Raw genomic sequence first — 23,382 nt, 5'->3', positions numbered from 1 at the left:
TGGATTTCAATTACAGAAAAAACTATAAATACAAGACACAGAAACTCTGGACAAATCACACCATTATTCCAATTGCCTTAGCAGTTTGTCTAAGCACATGAAAAAAAAATCTATGAGACCACAGGTTAACAAATATAAGATTTACAAAAGATAAATTAAGAGCAATATGAACATGTCATCTCTTTCTAATCCAGTAAGAATTCCTTTCATAACAGACCAATGATTGTATAGTTTAAAATGCTACAATTCCTTCCCAACTTTTGTCAAAAATATATTGATGTCTCCCCATATTAACTACTCTACCTCTACCTTTTTCTCTGAACCCATCAAAAGAATATTATTATAAAATGGGGGAGATTAAAATGAAGCTAAAAATGGGAAGAGGGAAAGAAGACAGGAGGAAAAACCCTGAGTCTAAGAGACTCTATATGATTTTCAACCTTCAATTTAATTTGCTCAGCTATTGTGACACTAAGTGACCCATTGGATCCTGCACACTGGGCCTAAAATGACCATTCTGTGATTGATGCATTAATAGCTGATCTGATTGACCATGTTGATCAGCCCTAGAGAAATATCTACTGATTTAAAACCAGTCCTGGGCTTATGTATTTATGAGTCCATAAGGAATATTCAGTTTCACTTGGTAACATTAGACAGAAAAATCATATTATTAAGAAGGTCAGCAATCAAACAAATGAACATTTAGAATTTTGACTTGTCTTGCCAACCATTTAACTCATTCCTTCCTTTCATAAAAATAGAAACTCATTCTTTCCTTTCATAAAAATAGAAACTTTATACAGAATAAGCAGTCAACTTGGCCTTTGGAGACCTTCTATCATTCCTTAAAGATAGTTTGGTACCAACTATACACAAATATTTCTTTCCAGACAGAAAATTAACAACCTTACTATCTTGGATCATCCTATTTCTCTAGCTTTAAAGTTCTTCTTGTTTATTTTGTAAATTGACCCTATTCCTTGGGTATTCACACCCATTTCCTTCTTCTCTATAGGAACTTCTAGCCTTTCTCTTTCATGATCTATGTCAGTGGTCCTCAACCAGGATAATTTGGCACCCCAGGGGATATTTGACATTATCTGGAGATACCGCTGGTTGTCACAACTTGGGCAGAAGGGTATGGGGGCATTGCTACTAGTACCTGTAGGATAGAGGCCAAAGATGCTGCTGACCATTTCACTCAACAAAGGAAAACCCTCCCAACAGAGAATTATCTATCCCAAAGCTCAGTAGTGCCAATACTGAGAAACCCTAACCTATATGATGTTGTTCATCTAGCCTTTGAAGACCAATAAATGTGATGGGATGCTCTGCCTTGGCTTTCCCAGCAGCTGTTTAAATACAGATCAAATCTCTCTCTTTTCATCAACATATAAAAAGGATTTAGTCATGAGACTGCATGAGTTGTCCTGGGAAATGAGTATAGATATTAATTTTTAAATTGTTTTAAGAGGTCAAAGAACGGTGTCCTGGGCCAGGCACTCCAGCATGTAGAGATTGAGGAGATGAGGAGGATCCAGCAAAGGAGGCTGAGAAGAGAGGCCACAGGGGTAGGAGGAGGTCAGGGCAATGGTGTCCTGGAAGCCAAGTGCAGACAGTGTTCTAGCAGAGTGATCAACTGATCCAATGCCTGATAAGTCAGGCAAGTTGTGGACTGAGAAATGGCCAGTAGACACCACTTTGTGGAACCATGAATGACTTTCATTACAGCAGTTTGACGGAGCAGCAGGGGCAGAAGCCTGACTAGCAAAGTGTTCAAAAGAACACCCAGTGAAAACTGAGAAGGGCATCCACAACTTTCAAGGAGAATGCCCCCTAAGTCCCATCCTGAAGAGTCTTTTGTTGTTGTTGTTTACCCTTTAGTCACCTTTAGGAGACTTTCTCCCCATCAGTTATTTCAGAAGTATCTCCCATAGACAACACCTTTGATTTGGCCTTATAATTTGAACAGCTCTTTCCTAATTACAGCAAAACAAAAGGTATTTTTTAAAATCCTGCTATGACCCAATGTTTTAAGAAATACTTCCAGCTCACATACCATAACCTTCAGGCTGAATCCCCTCGCACTTGTCAAATGACCCTGACATCTGTCTGGTTGACTTGTATCTGCATCTTGCCTCAATGTCTAGCTTCTTAGACAATATTTTGTTTGGACTTTGCCTACATTTCTGCTTTAACCTTTCATCCTAGATTTTTATTATTGGTTGGTTATTACAAACTCCAGACTCTACAACATGTGGACTGAGCCATTCTGACCCCTGCCCCCAGCTCAGGCTCCAAGGTGTCCCAGCCCTAACGCAGCATTTCAAGTCCCTCTACTTCCAGGCTTTTTAAAGAGTACAATACTATCTTTAACTAAATTCCAGACCACAAATCTTTTAATAAAGCAAAGGTCTCATTTTGGATCTCTTATGACTGATTTGATCTTATTTATATCATCTTACTTATTTTAATAATGTTTCTTAGAGGTTTTGTGGGGGGGCGGTGTTTACAGACTGCATAGTTGGCAGAATTTGTGTTTTTAATTCTTATGATAGCCAACCAAGTTTTCCAAAACAATTCTTATATATGCATTTAATTAGCAATAACAAAGCAATTTGTATTGAAGTATAATTGATATGCAATATCCTATTGATATTGATATTTGATCCTATTGATATTCTGATTTGATATTTTTATGCATTACAAAATGATCCCCATGATAAGTCTAGTTACCATCGGTTATCATGCAAAGTTATTACTTATTGACTATATTCCCTATGCTATACATTTTATCCTCATGACTTACCTATTTTATAATTAGAAGTTTGTACCTCTTAATCCCTTTACCCATTTCACTCGCTCCCAATCCCTGCCTTTCTGGTAACCAACAGTTTGTTTCCTGTATCTATAAGCGTATTTCTGTTTCATTTTGTTTGTTTTGGTTTTTAGATTCCACATACAAGTGAAATCATAGGGTATTTGTATTTCTCTCTCTATTTCACTTAACATAATATCCTTTAGGTCCATCCGTATGGTTGCAAATGGCAAGATTTCATCCTTTTTTATGATTAATATCCCACTGTGTATATACATATGTAAACAATGATTAATATTCCATATATACACACAGTACATTGTCTTTATCGATTCACCTATTGGTTACTTCTATCTCTTAGCTATTATAAATAATATTGCAATGAACATAGGGGTACATATATCTCTTGGAATTGATGTTTTTGTTTTCTTCAAATAAATATCCAGAAGTGGAATTGCTATATCATATGGTAGTTTTATTTTTAATTTTTGGAGCCACTCCCTACTGTTTTCAATAGCCATTGCACTAAATTGCATTCCCACCAGCAACATATAAGGGTTTCCTTTTCTCCACATCTTCAACACTTGTTTTTTGTCTTTGTGATAATAGCCAATCTGACAGGGGTGAGGTAATATCTTATTGTGGTTTTGATTTGCATTTCCCTGATGATGAATGATGTTTAGCATCTTTTCATGTGCCATCTGTATGTCTTCCTTAGGAAAATGTCTACTGAAGTCCTCTACCCATTTTTTAATTGGGTTGTTTTTGGTTTTTGATATTTAGTTGTGTATGTTCTGTATATATTTTGGATATTAATCCTTTGTCAGATGTATGGTTTGAAAATATCTTCTCCCACTCAGTAAGTTGCCTTTTCATTTTGTTGATCATTTCTTGCACTGGGAAAAACCTCTTTAGTTTGATGTAATGCCATTCATTTTATCTTTTGTTGCCCTTGCTTGAGGAGCCTGGTCAAAAAAAACAAAACAAAACAAAACAAAACAAAACCATTACTAAGATCGATGTCAAAAAGCTTACTGCCTATGTTTTCTTCTAGGATTTTAATGGTTTCAGTTTTTTCATTTAGGATTTGTTTTTAAAGATTTTATTTATGAGAGAGAGAGAGAGGAAGAGACACAAGGCAGAGGGAGAAGCAGGCTCCATGCAGGAAGCCGACTTGAGACTCGATCCCTAGTCTTCAGGATCACACCCTGGACTGAAGGCGGCGCTAAACCGCAACCGCTGAGCTACCAGGACTGCCCTCATTTAGGATTTTAATTCATTTCGTTTTCCTGTATGGTGTAAGAAACTGGTTCAGTTTCATTCTTTCACATGCTGTCTTTTTCCCATGTATATCCTTGTCTCCTTTCTCATAGATTAATTGACCATATGATGGTGGATTTATTTCTGAGCTCTCTGTTCTGTTCCATTGACCTGTGTGTCTGTGTTGATTCCAGTACCATACTGTTTGGATTACTATAGCTTTGTAGCACAGTTTGAAATCCAGGAGCATGATACCTTTCTTTGTTCTTCTTTATCAAGATTTCTTTCATCAATGCCTTATAGCTTTCAGAGTACAGACCTTTCACTTCCTAAGTTACATTTGTTCAACTAGGTGTTTCATTCTTTTGTAAATGGGATTGATTTATTAATTTCTCTTACTAATGAGCTTTAATAGCTCATTACTAGTGTATAGAAAAACAACTGATTTCTGTATGTTAATTTTGTATCCTGTGACTTTACTGAATTATTTCTTGACCTTTTTGGTGGAGTCCTTAGGGTTTCCTATATACAGTATCGTGTCATCTAAAAATAATAATAGTTTGACTTCTTCCTTTCCGATTTGGATGGGTTTTGTAAGGGGTTTTCTGGTTTGGCTTTTTGTTTTTGTTTTTGTTTTGCCTATTTGTTGTGTCTGGGACTTGCAATACTATCTTGAGTAAAAGTGGCAAAAATGGGCATTCTTGCTTTATTCCTGATGTTAGAAGAAAATCTTTTAGCTTTTCATCCTTCAGAATGTTAGCTATGGACTTGTCATATGTAGCCTTTATTATGTTAAGGTATATTCTTTCTATACCCACTTTATTAAGAGTTTTTATCATTAAATATATATTGAATTTTGTCAAATGCTTCTCTGTATATCTATTGAGATGATCATATGTTTTTAAATCTTTGTTTTCTTGATGTGTTATATCACAAAAGCAGTATTTTTTGGTCTTTTTTTTTTTTTTGGTATATTTTTTTATTGGAGTTCAATTTGCCAGTATATAGTATAACACCCAGTGCTCATCCTGTCAAGTGCCCCCCTCAGTATTTTTTGGTCTTTATAGAAGTTAAGAAACTTGGAACTTTTGCACTAACCCACCAACCAACATAGTCTTTATCAATTTTATTTGGAAATATAAATGTCATATTTTATGAAATGTAGATTGTTTCTTTAAAATATCTCTGTATATGTAATTCTTATTTGTAATTACCTATAGTTCCACAGCTCACTTTCAGTCCTTTCCAAGTAAAGTTCTTTGTTTTGTTTTATTTTTCATTGTTGTAGAAAATGTTTTTGACTAGTTTATGTAGGTAAGGTAGTTGGATATTTCCTGGATGACTGCACTTTTTTTTTTTAATTTTTATTTATTTATGATAGTCTCACAGAGAGAGAGAGAGAGAGGCAGAGACACAGGCAGAGGGAGAAGCAGGCTCCATGCACCGGGAGCCCGATGTGGGATTCGATCCCGGGTCTCCAGGATTGCGCCCTGGGCCAAAGGCAGGCGCCAAACCGCTGCGCCACCCAGGGATCCCATGACTGCACTTTTAATTGAAGATTTTTATTGAGCTAATTGTAAGGTCACATGCAATTGAAAGAAAAAATACAGACTAATTCTATGTACCATTTACCTAGTTTTCTCAATTGTAATATTTTGCAAAATGATATCACAATCAGGATTTTTACGTTTATAGAATCCACCAATCTTATCCAAATTTCCCCATTTTTTACTTGTGTCTGTGTGTGGACACACGTGCACACTACAGTTTTTTTTTAAGATTTCATTTCAATTCAAGCTAGTTAACATATATTGTATTATTTGTTTCAGTGGTAGATTTAAGGATTCATCACTTGGATATAACACCCAGGGCTTATTACATCAAGTGCCCTCCTTAATGCCATCACCCAGTTACCCCATCGTCCCACCTACCTCCTCTCCAGCAACCCTGTTTGTTTCTTATAGTTAAGAGTCCCTTACAGTTTGCCTTCCTTTCTGTTTTTATTTTATTTTTAATTCCTCTCCCCTCTGTTCATCTCTTTTGTTTCTTAAATTCCATATATGAGTGAAATCATATAGTATTTATCTTTCTCTGCCTTACTTATTTTGCTTAGCATAATACAATGTCGTTCCATTCACACACTATACAGTTTTATCACTTGTGTAGATTCATGTATCTACCACCACCATCAAAATATAGAACAGCTCCATCATGGCATGGATCCCTACAGTTGCCATTTTAAATCACACCCACCTTACACTCTTAACCTTTGGCAAACACTAACTTGCTTTCCAAATTTCAAAAATGTTATATAAATAGAATCATAAACTTTGGGGATTGGTTTTTCACTCATTATAATTCCCTGAAGATTAATTCAAATTGTTTTAATAATTAATTGAGTGTATTAATAATTTGTTCCTTTTTTATTGCTGACAAACTGTACCACAGTTTGTTTAACCATTTGCCTATTGAAGGACACCAAGGCTGCTTCCAGTTTGGAGCTCTTAAAAGTAAAGCCGCTTTAAAAAAAAAAAAAAAGTAAAACTGCTTGAACATCAGTGTACAGGTTTTTGTGTGAACATAAATTTTCATTTCTCTGTTATAACTGCCTAAGAGCATGATTGTTAGGATAAAGACAATAGCATGTTTTATTTTTTTAAGACACAGACAAGCTATTTCCCAGAGTGCCTATACCATTTCATGTTCCACCAACAATGTATGAGTGATCCAGCTTTTTCACATCCTTGCCAACATTTGGCATCATCACTTTTTTTACTTTAGCTGTTTTGATAAATATGTAGTAATATCTCATTGCAGTTTTAATTTGCATTTCCCTGATGGCTAATGATGTTGAACATCTTTTCATGGGCTGGTTTTCCATCTGTATACTGACTCTGTTGAAATGTCTGTTCATGTACTTTATGTATTTTCTAATAACATTGTTTAGTTTTTTACTGTTGAGTCTTAAGAGTTCTTTATATATTAGACACTAATCATTTGTTCAAACCTATTGGTATTAGGTTTACCAATACTTTTGCCCAGTATGTAGTTCGTCTTTTCCCTCTCTTCACATGAGCTTTCACAGAGTAAAAGTTTTTAATCTTGATGAGGCACAATTTATTAATTTTCCCTATTATGGATTATACTTTTGTTGTTTTATCTATAAACTCTGCCTAACTCCTAAAGATTTCCTTTTATTTTTTTCTAAAAGTTTTATAGTTTTACACTCTACATTTAAGTCTTTGGTCCACTTTGAGTTAATTTTTACGTAAGGCATAAGTTTTAGGTCAAGATTTCTATTTTGCTTACAGATATCCAATTGCTACAGAAACATTTATTGAAAAAGCACATCAAGTTCGTGCGGGACAGGATCCGGGAGGTGTGCGGCCTCGCCCCGTGCAGCGGCGGGCCATGGAGCTGCTCAAGGTGTCCAAGGACAAGCGCACCCTCAGGCTCATCAAGAAGCGGGTCGGGACGCACGTCCGCGCCAAGAGGGAGACAGAGGAGCTGAGCAACGTGCTGGCGGCCATTCGGAAAGCGGCCCCCAAGAAGGACTGACCCCCCTCCCCACCCCGTAATAATAAAGCCTTCTCGGAACCTCGGGGTCTTGTGCTGGTCCGGGCGCACCAGGAGGGTCGGGGTCAGAGTGGGGGTCGGGGCGCTGCACAGACACGCGGGCAGCGGGCAGTACTGGAAAGGGTTTTAATCATCATTAAAAAAAAACAAAACAAAACAAAAAAAAACACTCCTTTTCATAGAAAAGCCTTTCTTGGCATCATTCATAATCGACAACTTGCCTGGGTGCAAAAGGCTTGGTCATTTCAGTGAGCATACAGGCTACATGGTCCTAACAATGTCATATGTTTAGGTGAGGAGGGCACTTGATGTAATAAGCCCTGGGTGTTATATCCAAGTGATGAATCCTTAAATCTACCACTGAAACAAATAATACAATATATGTTAACTAGCTTGAATTGAAATGAAATCTTAAAAAAAAAAACTGTATGCAAAGGGAGTAATCAGCACTTACCAAGAAGTCCAGCAACTCAGGTTCATTCAGAGACCTAGACTCCTTTCTTATGCAGACCCAGCAAGTCCTCCAGGTACTGATCTTCTCCCAAAAGTCCAGGCTGACATTCCAGTTTGAGGAAAGGAACAAGAGAGCCCAAACCAAGCAGTCTCAAGAGGGTGACTTGACACATCAATTCTGATCCTATCTTACTTGCCCACACCGTCACATGAGCACACCCAAGTAGGAGCAAGGCTGTGAAATGTAATGTCTATCTGGAAAGATAGGTGACCAGCCAAAACCAAAGGTTTCTGTTTTGAAAAAGAAGCAAGGAAGAGTGAATGCTAGGGATAGTGATCTGTTTCTGCCCCAACAGGTTTGCTTACTTCTCTTCAAAGTTCTTTGTTTCAGGCCAAATTTTCTTCTTTTATTTACTGTTCTTTTCTTTAAGATTTATTTATTTATTTTAGAGAGAGAGAGAGAGAGCACAAGCAGGAGACACAGAGCGAGAGGAAGAGAGACTCTCAAGCAGACTCAATGCTGAGGGCAGAGCCCAACGCAGGGCCCGATCTCACAACCATGAAATGGCAACCATGAGACCATGACCTAAACTGAAACCAAGAGTCAGGCACTTGGACCCAATGGACTATGCTGTCCATCTAGATGCCTCTTGTATTTGCTATTTTAAAGGTGTGTCTACAGTTATCCTCATGGATTCATGGCTTTCTTTCCTAAATGCTTATAGAATATTTTTTTTTTTGTCTCCAGTGTTTAAAATTTTGGTATGATCTCTAGGAGTGGGTCTTCAATAATTTTACCTAGATCATTTTAAATATTTTCATTGAAGTCTTTTTTAGGTCAGGAAAATTTTCTTCAAGGTTTCTTATTATTTATATTAAATTTGCTCTGTTTTATCAGCAAGTTTATTTTCCCTTGACTTATTTTCCTTATTCTAATTATCCATTGACTGTATCTCTGATAAGTGCCCTCCATAGCTATTATTTTTTTCTCTTATGTTTTCATCTCTCTCGCATTTTCCTTTTTGTTTTCTAAAAATTCTTCAAGTTTGCTTTCTGTTTCACTGATTTGATTTTCTTCACTTAGATATCTATTCACTGCATTTATTGAATTTCTTGTTTCTTATAATAATTTTTTTTCAGAAAAATGTGACCATTTCAAAAATGAATCAGAAAAATATGTTTTCTATGCTCCCTCCATTCATAGGGAGATTTATGCATTCCAGTTATTGAGTATTGCCAAATAAAAATGAATTTGGTTGTGTTCCAAATTCACAAAGCAACCTTTGATCCAATGTAAATGAAAAGAAAATTGAGTCAGTACAAAATGATTTAGTTGGGCAAGGGGTAGAAGAAGGGGATTTTGTTTTTATCTTTCTTTAGTTGTCTTCTGCTATGGTTTGGAAGGTAGATACTCTGCTATTAATCCAGGTGAAATGGACACCTTACAGATCATGGTGTGTATAACCACACAGGAATCCTCACTTCTATATTAAATAGATGGGTCTCCAAAAGAAGCCCTCCTCCAGGCTTTCATTATGTGTGGCAGCCATGTGAAGATCAAGTAAGGGAGCCTTAAAAACTGTTGGGATCCTAAAGCTATTGGTTCACATAGGTCAGGAGAAGACTAAGAATTGGACATCCTGAAGTTCTATAAATCCATTTCCATTTACTACCTGTGCCCCTGATGAAGATATTCTCACTTTTCAGTGGCAGAATTTATCCATAAGTTAGGTTGGGCACTCCTATGATCTACAGCTATGCGATAGTTTTGCTAAGGAGTAGTGCCATTATTTTGACTTTTCCGGTTTTTTTCTCCCTTCAGTCCAAGCCCATCAGCAGATATACAGCAGAAATTTCTCTAGGTTTCTATTATGTATATATAGCAAAAAGTTTGAGAGAAAGGGGAGGGAGATAGAGAGGAAGGGAGAGAGAAGAAAATTGGTTATTTTAATGGGCATTTATGGGTGGGTAAGTTCTATGTCTCTAGATCACCAATACCCAAATATACCCAAATATCCTGCCCTACTACTTAAAATGCCCAACTGTGTCCAAACTGCAATATATCAATGGTCACCTATAGTTAAATTAGGCATAAATCTATTCAACTGCACCCCTACCATAACTCCCTCCTCCAGATCTTCCCTCCCCCTGGTTTTGTAGTTTCCAGTCCCAGTGCAGACATATACCCCAGGAGAACTCATTCTGTGTGACCTACCAGTCAGCCATCAGTTCCTCAGGTTCTGAACTCAAGGCTTGAGGTGGGCCACAAGCACTCACTGGTACCAGACTGCAATAAAATGCCTTGTCTGACTCTTTACTTAGTAGATGTGGTGTGTTTTCCCCCTAATGTTAAAACCAGATTCAAAATGGTCCAAAATAAGCAATTTGCTGTCATTAGATATTTCCCGTATGCCACAGAAAGAATTCACACACCATACCTATACCATCAGGAATCCAGAAAGCTCTTACATTCAACCCTTACAGCCAGTTGCTATTCATAAAGGCTGTTCAGCACCTTCAGGTCACTCATGAATTACTTTAGTTATTCAGGAATTGAACACCTTTGAGACCTTTGGGTCCCTGTTATAGTACAGAGCCAAGTATTGTATTACAAGTGCAAATATTAATCATAGCAATTAGGCAGGGAAGGGAGGTGTCAAGCCAGTTCATGGTTCCTGGAACAGAGTTAGGTTACCACACATGTATTACCCAGAATATTGTTGTAGTCAGCTTCTTTAAGGCCATATTGGGACCTCAGATGCCTATCTTTTAATTTCCTTGATAGTTTTTACATCCTGAACTGCTATTCTCCCAATAGTGACAACAAAAAATACTATTTTAGTCTGCATTTGGGTCACCTATCTTACACCGGCCATTTTAATTATGTAAAATATAAACCAGCCTCAAAAAATGCCAATCCAAAATGTTTTTTAAACACTTTACATGTGGACAATGCTTTTACCTAAGCACATTCTCTTCTTTCACTTCTAGAAAGGCACATGCCATGCAGCCAGGTGCTAAACTATTCAGGAAGTGCAACATAAGTTCAGTGAAAAAAGAAGTCCCAGGGGCACAGTAGTGGAAACACTGTATGAAGAATTCAGGCCTTAAGTGAGACTCTGAAAGATAAGTGGGCTATAGAGAGGTGGCTGGGAAGGAGGACATATTGTGACTGGAGGAACAGCATATATAAAGGCATGGCAATCAAATAATTATATCAAACATATAGAAGATATTGCTCTGTGAGATAAACAAAGAGAATAAAATCTGTCCTTAAGAAGTATAGAAACTGGTTGGAAAAATACATACAGAGTTAGCAATACATTTCAGAGTTATAGTAGCCATAAAAAGCATTTCTGGATAGAGTTGCTATAAGCAGAGGTGTGGATGTGAGAATGACGGAGAACTGAGAGGTCAGCACATGGGAGTCTGGTGGGAAATTAGGTGAAAGAAGGAAAGTGAAGCCAGTTAGGGTTTACATTTGGTAAATTCAGTCTGTGTATGTCCTTGGTCCAAAAATCAACATGAAGGAAGTCATAGTATAACACTTAAAAGTTTATACAATTACTTCAACTCCATTGAAGTATTGGTCCCCGTCACCACACTGTAAGGCAGTAGACTGATTATTAAACATATTTAAAGTTTAAATGTAAAGTTATTAATTTAAAGGTAAGAAAATCAAGACTCAGATTGATCAATACCCCAGCCACTAGTTTTCTTGATTTTAAGGCCAATTATCTTTCTAATCTTGCTGATTTTATGAGGCATAAAGTTGGGTTCACTTAACTTTTATGGAAGACTTCCTCTCTGTCCAGTCCATTTACATATGTTATCCTAAGATTCCAATAGCACTAGTAGGTATTATTCAGAACTGAAGTGGTAAAGAATAAGTTAGACTTATCACAATAAAGGAAAATGAAAAGGAAAGGGATATATGGCATGAAAGAATCAATAAGACTGAAGGACTTATCAGTCACTGAGGGCTAGGCACTTTCACTTTCATGAGCCTCTTCTTCCACAAAATGTATATACATAGTGATTTCATTGGTATAAAGAGGAATATACCAGTACTATATATTTAAACAAGTTTTTTAACCTAATTTTTTTATATCTTTTCAAAGAAGTTAAAACATTGTCATGGTCTTCCAAAACTATCATAGGTCCTGGCCATTGTTATGCCTAGTAGACAAATAAGTTTTGGCTGAGGAAATAAAAGGAGTTTTAAGTAACTGCAAAATTTTTAACAAGACAACCTGGTAGGCTCTGTAAATGAAGTAGTTAAGAAAAATTAATTTGAAGAGGAAGATAATTTTGATTTTGTACATGTGGAACTTGACATGAATAAAGAAATCCAAATGAAGATGGCTTGTAACTAATTTGCAAAGTACCATCTAGGTTCATGAATATTTAAAAATCAATGGCATAAAGGTGTTATTGAAAACCATGAACTGAATGATCTCCCCCAAGGAAGTGGATTATAGAGGGATTCACTGGAAACTAACAGAAAAGGCTTATGAGGTGTCCCATAGTTAAAGAGGTATCAGAGGAAGAGGAACCAGCATTACCTGTAGAAATGGTGGATTCTTGTACTTCTGAGACAGATGGTTGGTGTTGGTGATTGGGATTGTGGGTATACTTTATTTTCAACATGAAATCCCAATTATAAATGATATAATTATGAAAATGAAGTAAAGACACTAGTCACATCTTTTTCATTCTTTCTTCCTGTGTCCTTCATTGCCCTTCAATACCTAACATACACACACACACACACACACACACACACACACGATTATAAGCTTCTCACATTATGGAACATTTGTAAATGTCTCCATTCAAAGATATCTTCTGAATAAAGACATACAGATTCAACTGAAGAAAACAACCTGGTAACTCAGCAACTTAAGGCAAATATTCACTTTCAATAAAGCAAAAGTTAGAACAGTACATTTATGGTCAAGGCATGAGTAAATGGGAAATATGGAGCTTTTCTTTCACCTGAAGAAAAGTTTTCCTTACTGGTAAACTATTAGTTCCATTGTGTGGAGTTTAAGTAGATAGAGATAATGCAGTCATACTTATAATTTATTATGAAAGTCTTCTTTTCTATACTAACATTTCCTTAAAGAATATTACCATTGATGAGGATTGCAACACATTTCCCCTGAGACTGTAGACACTAGATATTTCAGTGCAATTGCAATAATCTACTCAGAAACAGATGGATTTGTGAATGATTGATGGATGAACAGGGAGGTGGTTGTTTAAGGTCAGTCATCTGAATCATGTCTTGGGAGAGCTCCCATAAAGTTACATAGGATGAAAAATTGGGCCAGTATTCACATGCCTGATTATTGAAGTAAGAACAGCTGCATTTATTTCAACATTCTCAGCTTCACACATACATATATGCCAGTGAAGCTTAGAGGTTAATTGTAAGAAGAAAATAACGAGTAAGATAATAAGAAAATAGAACTGAAAAAATTGCCCTGGAAAACTAAACACATGCCTCAGCTAGGCTGGAAATAAATATTGATAAATTACTAAGATATAGTACAGAGGAGAAAAATAAGGAAAAATATGAGAGGTTACGAGATTTGGAGGAAAGAATGAGAAGCTCTAACATGCATGTAATTGGAATTTTAGCAAAAGAGTAAAAGTAAAAAGTACAGGAAATATGTACAGATAATAGCTGAAAATTTTTCAGAATCAATTAAAATCATGAATCTACAAATAAAAGAAAAACAAAGTGTCCCAAGCAAGTAAACACAAAGGAAACATTAATTCTTCAAAAACCAGTCAAATTGAGGGACACTTTTAAGGAGAGAAAAGATCTTAGAAGCACCCAAAAAGAAAATCTAGATCACCAACTAAAGAACAATTAGACAGACAGCCGACTTCTCAGCAGTGACAGTGGAAGACAAATAAGAGTGGAATACCTCCAAAATGGTGACATTTTCCGTCCATATAAAATGGTATATGCTATGCTAAGGCCTCAAGAGCAAAGCTCTATTTTAAGAACAAAGCAATAATCAAAACAGTATCAGACTTTTAAAAATCTGAAAAAATTCTAATGAAAGAATTTTAGGAAGAAGGAAAAATGATTCCAAAAGGAAAAATCTATGATATAAAAAGAAATGGCCAGCAAAGAAACTGGTAAATTCAAATTGGTAAATTAGAAAAAAATTAAACATAAGGAGTTTACATAATAATCAACACTGGTAACATTTAATATGTGAGGTTTACAAAATAGAAGATCAATCTCAAAGATTGGGCAGCAATAGCAAATTCATGTGTTGGGGTTATTGGAGTATGGTTATAAGTCCTTGTATTTTTCTAAAAGAGGAAGAAAGTTACTTATTTACTTTACATTTAACAAGTTCAAAGGAAACCAATATAACAAATAAAATTTAATTTCCACATGATAAGAGTTGAAATGCAAAGGGAGGATATACAAAAGACAGAAAGAAGGAAGGGGGTGGTTGAAGCATAATAGAAGTAGGATAAACTAAATAAAATGGTTTAGAAAAAAAAAATGGTTTAGAAAAATCCAAAGATAAACAGAAAGCCTCCCAGTTAAGAGACACAGTATGATCACAATCTCTTTGAACAAATGGGATCTAGTCACAACAAACAAAGAAAGCAATGTCCAGAGAGCAGATGACCTATTACTAAAAATTAGGATATGCATTACTAACACATATGCTAAAAGTGTGCAGAAAGAGTAGGCAGTGTAATTTGGCAGCAGCAAACATAACATGGTTTGGTCCCAATATTCTGTTCAAAACTTGTGTGATCTTGAACAAATGTTTAATGTTACTTTTACTTTCTAAAGCAATAGAATTGAGATAATTATAGTACTTATTTCAGGGAGTTATTGGGTAGATCATACAAAATAGAAAATGGAAAAGTGCTTACAACAGTGCCTGGCTCTGGGATATGCACAGAGAAATTACGATTAGGGTGGGTTGAGGGAGCTTTGGCAAGTTTTAGACTATGGAAAAGTCTCAAATTTAAGGAATAGTCAGTGGAATTAGAGAAGGTAAAATAGTAAGAAGGACAAAAAAATAGGAAAAAAAATGAGCAAAGACAGACAAAACCATAAAGATGAGATGCAACTGGACTAGGATGGAACACAGGTGGGTGGGCTGGCTGGGGCATTCTCAAGTTTCCTTAGTGTCCCATTTCCTCTCAACCTCTCTTGTTCCTCCAGAATGTATTGCTGAAAACCAATGGTTACCATGAGAAAACATCTGTATCTGAAAACAGCTGTATGCACATTTGTCTCATTACAAGAAAAAAGAAACTTTTTCAGAATCTGGACATTAATGGTGTGTGTCACGAGCAATGCCATGAGAAATCCAGGGAGAAAAATGTAGTCTGTGTAATTAGTAGCCTTCAGGCTGTAAAGCTTTTGTTTCAGACAATGTCAAACACAGCAAGATCCAGGAAGGCAGAGCCAGTTGCCAGAGCAGAAGCCTAAACTCATATTGTGTCTGGCTTTGCAACACATTACACACTTATACATACAAGCACGTCACATGCACATGCATGTGCATGCATGGCAAAATACATGTACAGGTACCACACATACATGGCACATGGGCACATGTATGTATATATGCCATGCATGCACACAGCACGTATACCATACTTGTGTACACACACATGCATGGACACATGCACGCATGTTCATGTACTGCATAGTGCACATGCATACATGGAAACATGTACATAGTATGCAATACATACATGTACCACATACACATACCACATGCATGGTCATGCACTGCATGCACAGACACATGTCATACACATGTATACACATATATACCACATGCACGCATGCACACACACACCAACATATGTATACATACTGCACGTGCACAAACACACCTACCAGGAAAATAATTATTTAAACAGCAATTAACAACAATCAGATGTACTTATAACTAGCTTTATTTTAATTCTATATTGATATTTCTTGTGTTCTTTCCAATTTTTGAATCATAAAGATAAGCACTATCAATATTAAATTTATTTTAGGAATAATTAAGTATATTCTTAAGGGCTTACATTATTCAAATACTACTCTATGCTTAAATCTGTCCTGAGTAATGAATTCATTTATGTACCTTGAGAATACAATGATTGTAATTTTATAACTAAAAAACTGTCTCTCTCCAAATAGACAGTGAAATGCTGTATTACATTATTATATTAGACTTATGGTCAAATTATAGCTATAAAATAAAAAACATATTTCTGTGTAATCCATTGAATACTATTAAATTTGAATAGGAAATTTTTGGCACAAAGAATCCAACACTTGTAGAACATACCACAACTTTCTGAATTATCTGTTTGTCTTTATGCCAATATGTAGTGATTCTGCCTTTTCCAGTATTTTCCCAACTCAGTCATGAGTCTAAAATAGTTGTACTTTTCACCACTTCCCTTGGTAGCATAGTAGAGCACAAAGTTGCATATGATCATGCTATAACTTACCATGGACTTGTGAAGAAACCCTTTCTCAGATATTTGTGTATATATCTGTGTGTTTGTGATCCAATGAGTCAGTTAGCTCAAGAATGTGTAGTCTTAGCAATTTGTTTTAGGTTTCTACACAAAATAACATAATTTATAAAGTGTATATGGGATTATAATCGTTTATCAAAAGTCTTTCTTTTAATGAAAGGGGGTTTATATTGAATTAATAAATTTAAAAATTTATTAATGGCTCGTGAAAACCAGAATGAAGTCCAAGAGTTTAATGTAAGTCATCATATCTTGAGGTTAAAAAAATTCCTTCAATAAGGCCACCCTAACAAGACTGGCAAGACCCAGGGAGTTAGAAAGTTCACACATTGAACACCAGCCAGTGCTGCTACTCAATAGCTAGCTTGGAGCTGGGATGCAGTAATAGAGGAATGATATGCAAATGCTGGAAAATAGACCCAGAGCTCTAATTAGTTTTTAGTTAATTGTCTATGAAAGCTACTGTGTCCATTTTTGTGTCCATATCTTAAAAGAAATATGAAGACATGAATAAAGATCCAGGGAAGATTAAAGACTGGCCAAAATGCAGAAAGCAGGCCTGCGAGAGAGAAAGTGGTATGATGTTGTTTCAACTGGATGTAGAAAGCAGAAGGGAATCTGGTCTCCCTCTCCAGGACTAGAAAAGTTGATTCCTCTATGTACCTTCCTCAAAGGAGAGAGAATGGATTTGTGCACTAAAAGGTGGGGTGCTGGATAAGGGTGAGTGTGGGAGGACACATCCTAATATGAGCTTCTAACTCAGGATCCCCTCAGAAGGCCTCAACCTCAGGCATTAGTTTCCTGGTAAGAATGGGCTTAGCGAGGCATCATACTATAGAAGTCAGCACCACATTGCACTGTAGTAGATGAAAGCATGAGGTCTCTTCACTTAAGGGCACAGGTCTAGAGACAGATAGCTTGAGATCCCATTCCGGCTGAAAGCTGGGCAAGTTACTCCACCCTTCTGTGCCTCTGTCTCTTCAACAGTAACAAGAGGATAATGATTGTATGTACCTCCAAGCTGTTGCAAGAACTAACAAGTCCATATGTAGAAAATACTTGCTCCAGAACATGGCACTTGGTAGACCTCAGTTAGGTACCTCATATGATTTCACTGTACAGTCAATGAGGATGGTTGACAAAAGAGGAATATAAGACTAGGGGCTTTCCAGAACATCCTGTATGCCTTACCACTATTTAAACTATTAATGACAGTTCCTCATCAGTAATGGTGGCATGAAATGAGCTTGCACTGGAGGTCAGAACGTGTGGGTTTGAGTTCTGGCTCTGTCATTCTCTACTAGGGCCATGAGGAATGCATCCCCTCTCTCTGGATCTATTTATCTCAGTGCTATTATGAAGATCAAATGGAAATATACATTTATCATCTACCTTGTGCTGATTATTGCTCCCTGGCCTGGCCTGCTCTGAAGATGGGCAGACGAGTGGGGAAAATTGTCGATGTGGAAGTCCTCACCAGGTGCTAGAGTAAGCTACAAAGTGCTGAGCAAGTGTTAGTTGTGGATGTGCACATTACTATTCCTAGGACATGACTGTAAAGTAATAGTAAAAGAAGAAACTTTGAAAAGTGCTTTAAAGTTCAAAGCGGTGTCTATCTAATGTATGCAGGCTAAGTGTGTAGTCAATGAGCTCAAACTCACTTGTGAAATTAATGAGATCAGAAAGACCCCCTTTGGGGTGAGACACTGGGATTCTCAAGCTTAGGGCTGATGCCATGAAACTCTACACTATTTTTCTTCTAAATTTGTTTTGGTGTGATTTCAGTTATTCCTTTCAGTTTGTCCCCACCCTTTCCATAAGGGGCCAGTCAAGTCACACTGAATGAGTAGTGCATTCCAGAAAAAGCCTCATGTTTGACATACATGAATGTGGTGGTGGCCCATACATGTCCCAAACACCTATAGAATATATAGGATAGCCTTGAGGCAACAAAGTGTTCCTCCCATAGATGAGAATTAATATATCAGTAAAAAACATTACGATTTATTGGAAAGTTATCAAATTGAATAGTTAATCAACTTAAACAGGGGGACTCACCCGTCCTAGTAGAAGAAGTGAAGGAAATGACCAACCACTCCTCAGAATCAGCCTTGTGACTATTGTAATATTTGTTTCAATCTTGCTCAAAAATTATTTAGGTTATTTCCTGCAATTGATAGAATCGTCCATTAGTGCAATGACATTGGTAGTCCAAGAGTCAAGGAGATTTTACTCCTTTGGAATGTTATGAAGCTTCACACAGATCTGCTCTGCTAGAGTTTATATACTCTAACAGTATATAGATGGTTTAAAACATTTGGTTGCCAAATATTAGTCAACATATGGACAACTTAACCTCTCCTGGGTTCACCAGTTTTTACTCTGACCTGCGGGAGGGCGCGGGAAGGGTAGGGGGAGTCAGACTATGCCAACTCAGAAGAAAGCTTCTTGTTTCCAGAACTGGCTGCCCTCCCAATTATAAATGAAGAAAGACTCCTTTTTTCCATTTCCTAATGATGTCCACAGTTGAAGTGCAAACTGACTGCAGCTAAAGATTTAACTGGAATATTTCAAGGACATTCATCATGAATGGATACAGAGAGACCAGACTCCTGTTTCAGCTTCAAGGTTTAAATGTCAAACACCTGCAGACACAGTTACTCAACCTTAAAAATCACTCCATGAGTACATTGCTCTGGTTCAGAGAAAATCAAACTAGTAAGTTAAGTTCAAGTAAGTTAAGTCCTAGTAAGTAAGTTAAGTACCAGGCTTGGGGAAGAAAGGGTCCAGAGGGTTGTAGGAGGGCAACGAGGGAGGGATTCATGATTATGGACATTTGCTCCATTATACTACAGTGTGGACTCCGCATACTGAAAAGCTCTATCTGTATATACATTTGGATGGAAAGAATGAAGGATGCCCTGTGTGCTTGAGGAATCAGTCAGGTGTAAGCAATTAAAAAAAGCTCTTCCTGAAAGTGACCTAAAATTTTGCTTGAAGAATTTTAATAGGGATTTTAATATTAAAAGAGCTGCTTCTTTGTTTCACATTTAAGTCAGCTATTGTTTCTAACTTCTTAGGCCTAATTCCTGAGACTGAAAAGACCATTCATTAGTATCAGTAGATTTCCAGAGCAGAACAGACATATGTCCTTTATTTCAATGCATGTTAAGAGTATGTTCTCGTCCTGATTTCTTTAACCTCTACACCTAATTTCCTTCTACTATGCATCCACTATGTTCTTTCAGTTAGTCTGAATATAAGTGAAAAACAAAACACCATGCAAACCAAGGATGGAGTATACTGCCAGGAACTCCTGACTTAAAGATGTTTCAGAATTCTGACAGGCTGGCCCACACACCCCAGATTACACTCTTCTCAACTGACCAAATTCCATAGCATCTTATTACTCATAAAATACACTTTTCCATTTCCATTGAGCATGTGGAAAGGATTCTTGCTGTACTTATGCAAAAATCACAGCTGAAAAACATCCTAGCTGCCCAGCAACATCCTGTCAGCCAGAAATGATCCTCTCACCCCATGATGGCTCCTGACTCTCACTGTCTTCTACCACAGCACAGGACACAGAACTGACAAGAATGGCTAAAGAAGAGGAAGAAAGAAAAAGTCCAAACCTGGAGTTAGTACAAGACAAGCTGGAAACATTTGCAAACTTATGATTTTACCTAACACCATGAAAATGCTGAGTTCTAGTATATCATCACATGTATACAAAATACTTATAACTCCTACTGCTTGTACCCCAAAAAAATCTAATATTTGTTTTCTTTTTCTGAACACCCAGTGGAAACCCTACTGGAGGTTATACCCAGGAAAAAGAAAGCTCTCTTGATTCACGCATCCTTCCTGAATGCTAAACAATGTAAAACAATTCAAAGTAATTTTTTATTTATTCATGGGGCGGGCGGGGCGGGGGGGTGGGTAGTGGTGTGCAGAGACACAGGCAGAGGGAGAAGCAGGCTCCATGCAGGGAGCCTGACGTGGGACTCTATCCCGGGTCTCCAGGATCAGGCCCTGGGCTGAAGGCAGCACTAAACTGCTGAGCCAACCGGGCTGCCTGCAATGTAATTTTTTTAGCCTAATAAAATCTCTAAATTTGCGTTAAGAATTTAGTCAATGCCACCTTCCTAATTAATCCTTATTAATTACAAATGAGAATGTAAAAGGGACAGGAAATGCAAATCCAGCTTCTAATCTTGAATTTAAGGACCCAGTTAAAAGACAAACCAGTTTATCTCCAACAAAAAGTAGATCTTAGTTTATCTTTCCACTTGTTAAAATTTTGGCTTATGCAACTTTCTCCCTTTTAGAGTAGTCTTCCTTCTCCTGACTGACTGATGAAGAACATAATGCATCACTATCTATTTTTGCCAAAACTGCATGTGATCATTTCAACCAGATTAATGGAAATTCTGGGCATATATCAGTATAACATCAGTGTAAGAAGTGATCACAACCTAACTGCAAAATTCATAGCATGCTTTCACATAAGAGGAAAGCTTAAAGGCCAAATAATTAGCTATAAATGTATTCTGTTTAAAGCTGGTGGTCAATTTATCAAAGGAAATTTACACAAAATATTTGTTTCACCTTCCAAAAGTAAGAGCTTAAAAACTCAGGTTCCTAATAGGATGGCCATGAGAAAATAACTGTCCTTTTACATCTATACTCAATCAGCTGGAAATGATTGGCTCTAATCCTTTCTCCATGATTGTTCATTAAAACAAAACATTCCTCAAAGGGCACTTTGCTGGGTGTTGGAAATATGAGGATAATTTGACGTAGCCTCTTCCATCAAGCGGTTTACTACCTGATAAATATAGAACTAATTTTAGGACAATGTGAAATAAGTTGCAATGTAAGTAGGAATAAACCAAGAATTTTAAGTGCACCATTATCTGAGAATCCCTTGTCAAATTTACTTATAGTAGGAACTCATTTTTTATAAAATATTGGTTTCACTTCCCAAAGGTAAAAGTTCAAAAACTCAGGTTCTTATTAGGAGAGTCATAGGAAAATAATTGTCACTGTACCCACCAGCACCTAAATTCAATTTCTGTTCAATTGATATGATCATTTATTATGCCTATGCTGTGGAGAGCACCCACAGGGATGCAGTCCTATTAGAGGGTATGCCACAGGGTTCTCAGCTTCTGCAAATATTCCAATATTCCAAGAATTACTAGAATATTTGATTATTGAAATTATTTCCCATATTGTAAGCCTTAGAAGTTCAAAAACTGTGTTTTAAAGTTAGGAAGGAAGAAGCCTACTGTGTGTGTTAATTTTAAATGTTGTTTAGGATGGTTTCCAGGACCATAAGATGAATTCCCTGTGTTTCTTTTTAGCAGCACAATTGCAGGCTGCAAACACAAGCAGACCTGCAATACAGACCCACTCTAAGGTGGCAAAAGTCATCTCAGGATGCAACAGGAAAGTTTAACTGGAAATTTTCCCCCCTCTCATTTCTAGTTCAATGTTTTCATTGGAAACATTGGAAACTGGAAGGGAAGGTAAAAAAAAAAAAAAAAAATAGAATAAAAGCTCCAGAGTTTAAAAATGTCAGCATTTGATTGATTTGAGTAGCTTTCCTGGTTTAACCAGTAAGTTGATTTGATGGGTTCATCCATTAATACAGTAAAACACATGTTAAAGATTACAAATTGTTTAACAAGTTTTGACAAACAAATCTCCTGGTGGTGCCGAAATTTCTGAGAAGCAGATGGAAGAGGGACAATTTTATAGATTCCCCTTCCTATCTGCACAAAGCCACAGAGGTCTAAAGTAGGTATTAGTGAAATAAGGGACATTGTCAGACAATAAAGAGACACAATTGCCTCCGTTAGCACAACAATTAATTTTGTTTGCAGAGTACCAGTCAGTCTATTTGTTACCAGGAATGTGCTAATTATTCTTGCTAATTACATGCAAAACATTCATTATCACTTATAAGTGGAGCCGGACCCCTCAGGTTTCAGTGACAAATTAATTACTGTGTTTTCCTTCTGAATGTATTTCTAGTCAGTTCTGGTATTAACTGAAAAATAAGTGGTTTAGCAGCCTGCTTGTCTCTCAGAGCTACTCATTAAAATGAATAGTAGGCATGCAGAGCTATATCAATTTTCCTTCCCTATTCTATAAGGGTGGCAGTCCCTGAAATTCTCCAAAGTTCTACCACAAATTTATAAACCCTGAAGCCTGGTGAAATGCACGCAGCTGTGCCATTTAGTACCAGATGCATATTTCCACCAGCAGCTGCTCATTGAACCTCAGAAAGAAGGCAAACTAAAGAGAGAGGATCCTATACCCTATACACTCAATCATCTGGAAATGATACCCTATACAGACACCGGCCCCTTTGGCCTTGCCTTTTAAAAGGTTGGGGCAACATTTTGTTGCCTGGTCCAAACTTAAGATAACTGAATTTAATCTCCCTTCAGTGTGGGATTCAATCACAAAGCAAATCTTGAATTGCTCACTTCTATGGCCCCTTACATCTTGGTTGGGAACAAATCCAACAATATAGGTGCATACAGTTGTATTCTAAATGTGGATTACGTTGGAAAGACCAGAATCAGCACGTATATAATTCTGCCTTGACCCTATAGTGCCTGGAGTTGTTCTGTCTTGGCTGTGTCTGATAGGCAGACCCAATCTTTCTCGCTCACTCTCTCCTCTCCAAACTAGCAGCCAACTAAAGGCTTAGGGAA

At 36.9% G+C, this 23,382-nt stretch overlaps 1 protein-coding gene and 1 long non-coding RNA gene across 18 annotated transcripts in view; one reads left to right on the top strand and one right to left on the bottom strand.

Annotated features, from left to right (window-relative positions):
- The window catches only part of LOC140633162 (large ribosomal subunit protein eL36-like), a 54,171-nt gene extending 46,493 nt beyond the window's left edge, over positions 1-7,678 (top strand). For both annotated transcript variants that reach the window (XM_072825258.1, XM_072825259.1), the window contains one exon: positions 7,393-7,678. In XM_072825258.1, the coding sequence (XP_072681359.1) occupies positions 7,393-7,639 (247 nt within the window). In that variant the 3' untranslated portion in view covers positions 7,640-7,678. The remainder of the gene's footprint in view (positions 1-7,392) is intronic.
- LOC140633163 (uncharacterized) overlaps positions 1-23,382 on the bottom strand; it is a 241,411-nt gene that overhangs the window by 190,789 nt on the left and 27,240 nt on the right. For 9 of the 16 annotated variants that reach the window (XR_012030770.1, XR_012030772.1, XR_012030769.1 and 6 more), the window contains exon 3: positions 18,707-18,815. This is a non-coding gene — a long non-coding RNA (uncharacterized lncRNA). The other 7 variants (XR_012030765.1, XR_012030764.1, XR_012030763.1 and 4 more) reach the window with 7 other exon arrangements.

Source organism: Canis lupus, chromosome 5 (assembly GCF_048164855.1).
Source record: "Canis lupus baileyi chromosome 5, mCanLup2.hap1, whole genome shotgun sequence".
Taxonomy (NCBI): domain Eukaryota; kingdom Metazoa; phylum Chordata; class Mammalia; order Carnivora; family Canidae; genus Canis; species Canis lupus.
The sequence above is the reverse complement of the archived record's forward strand: the minus strand, read 5'-3'. Positions and strand labels throughout refer to the sequence as shown.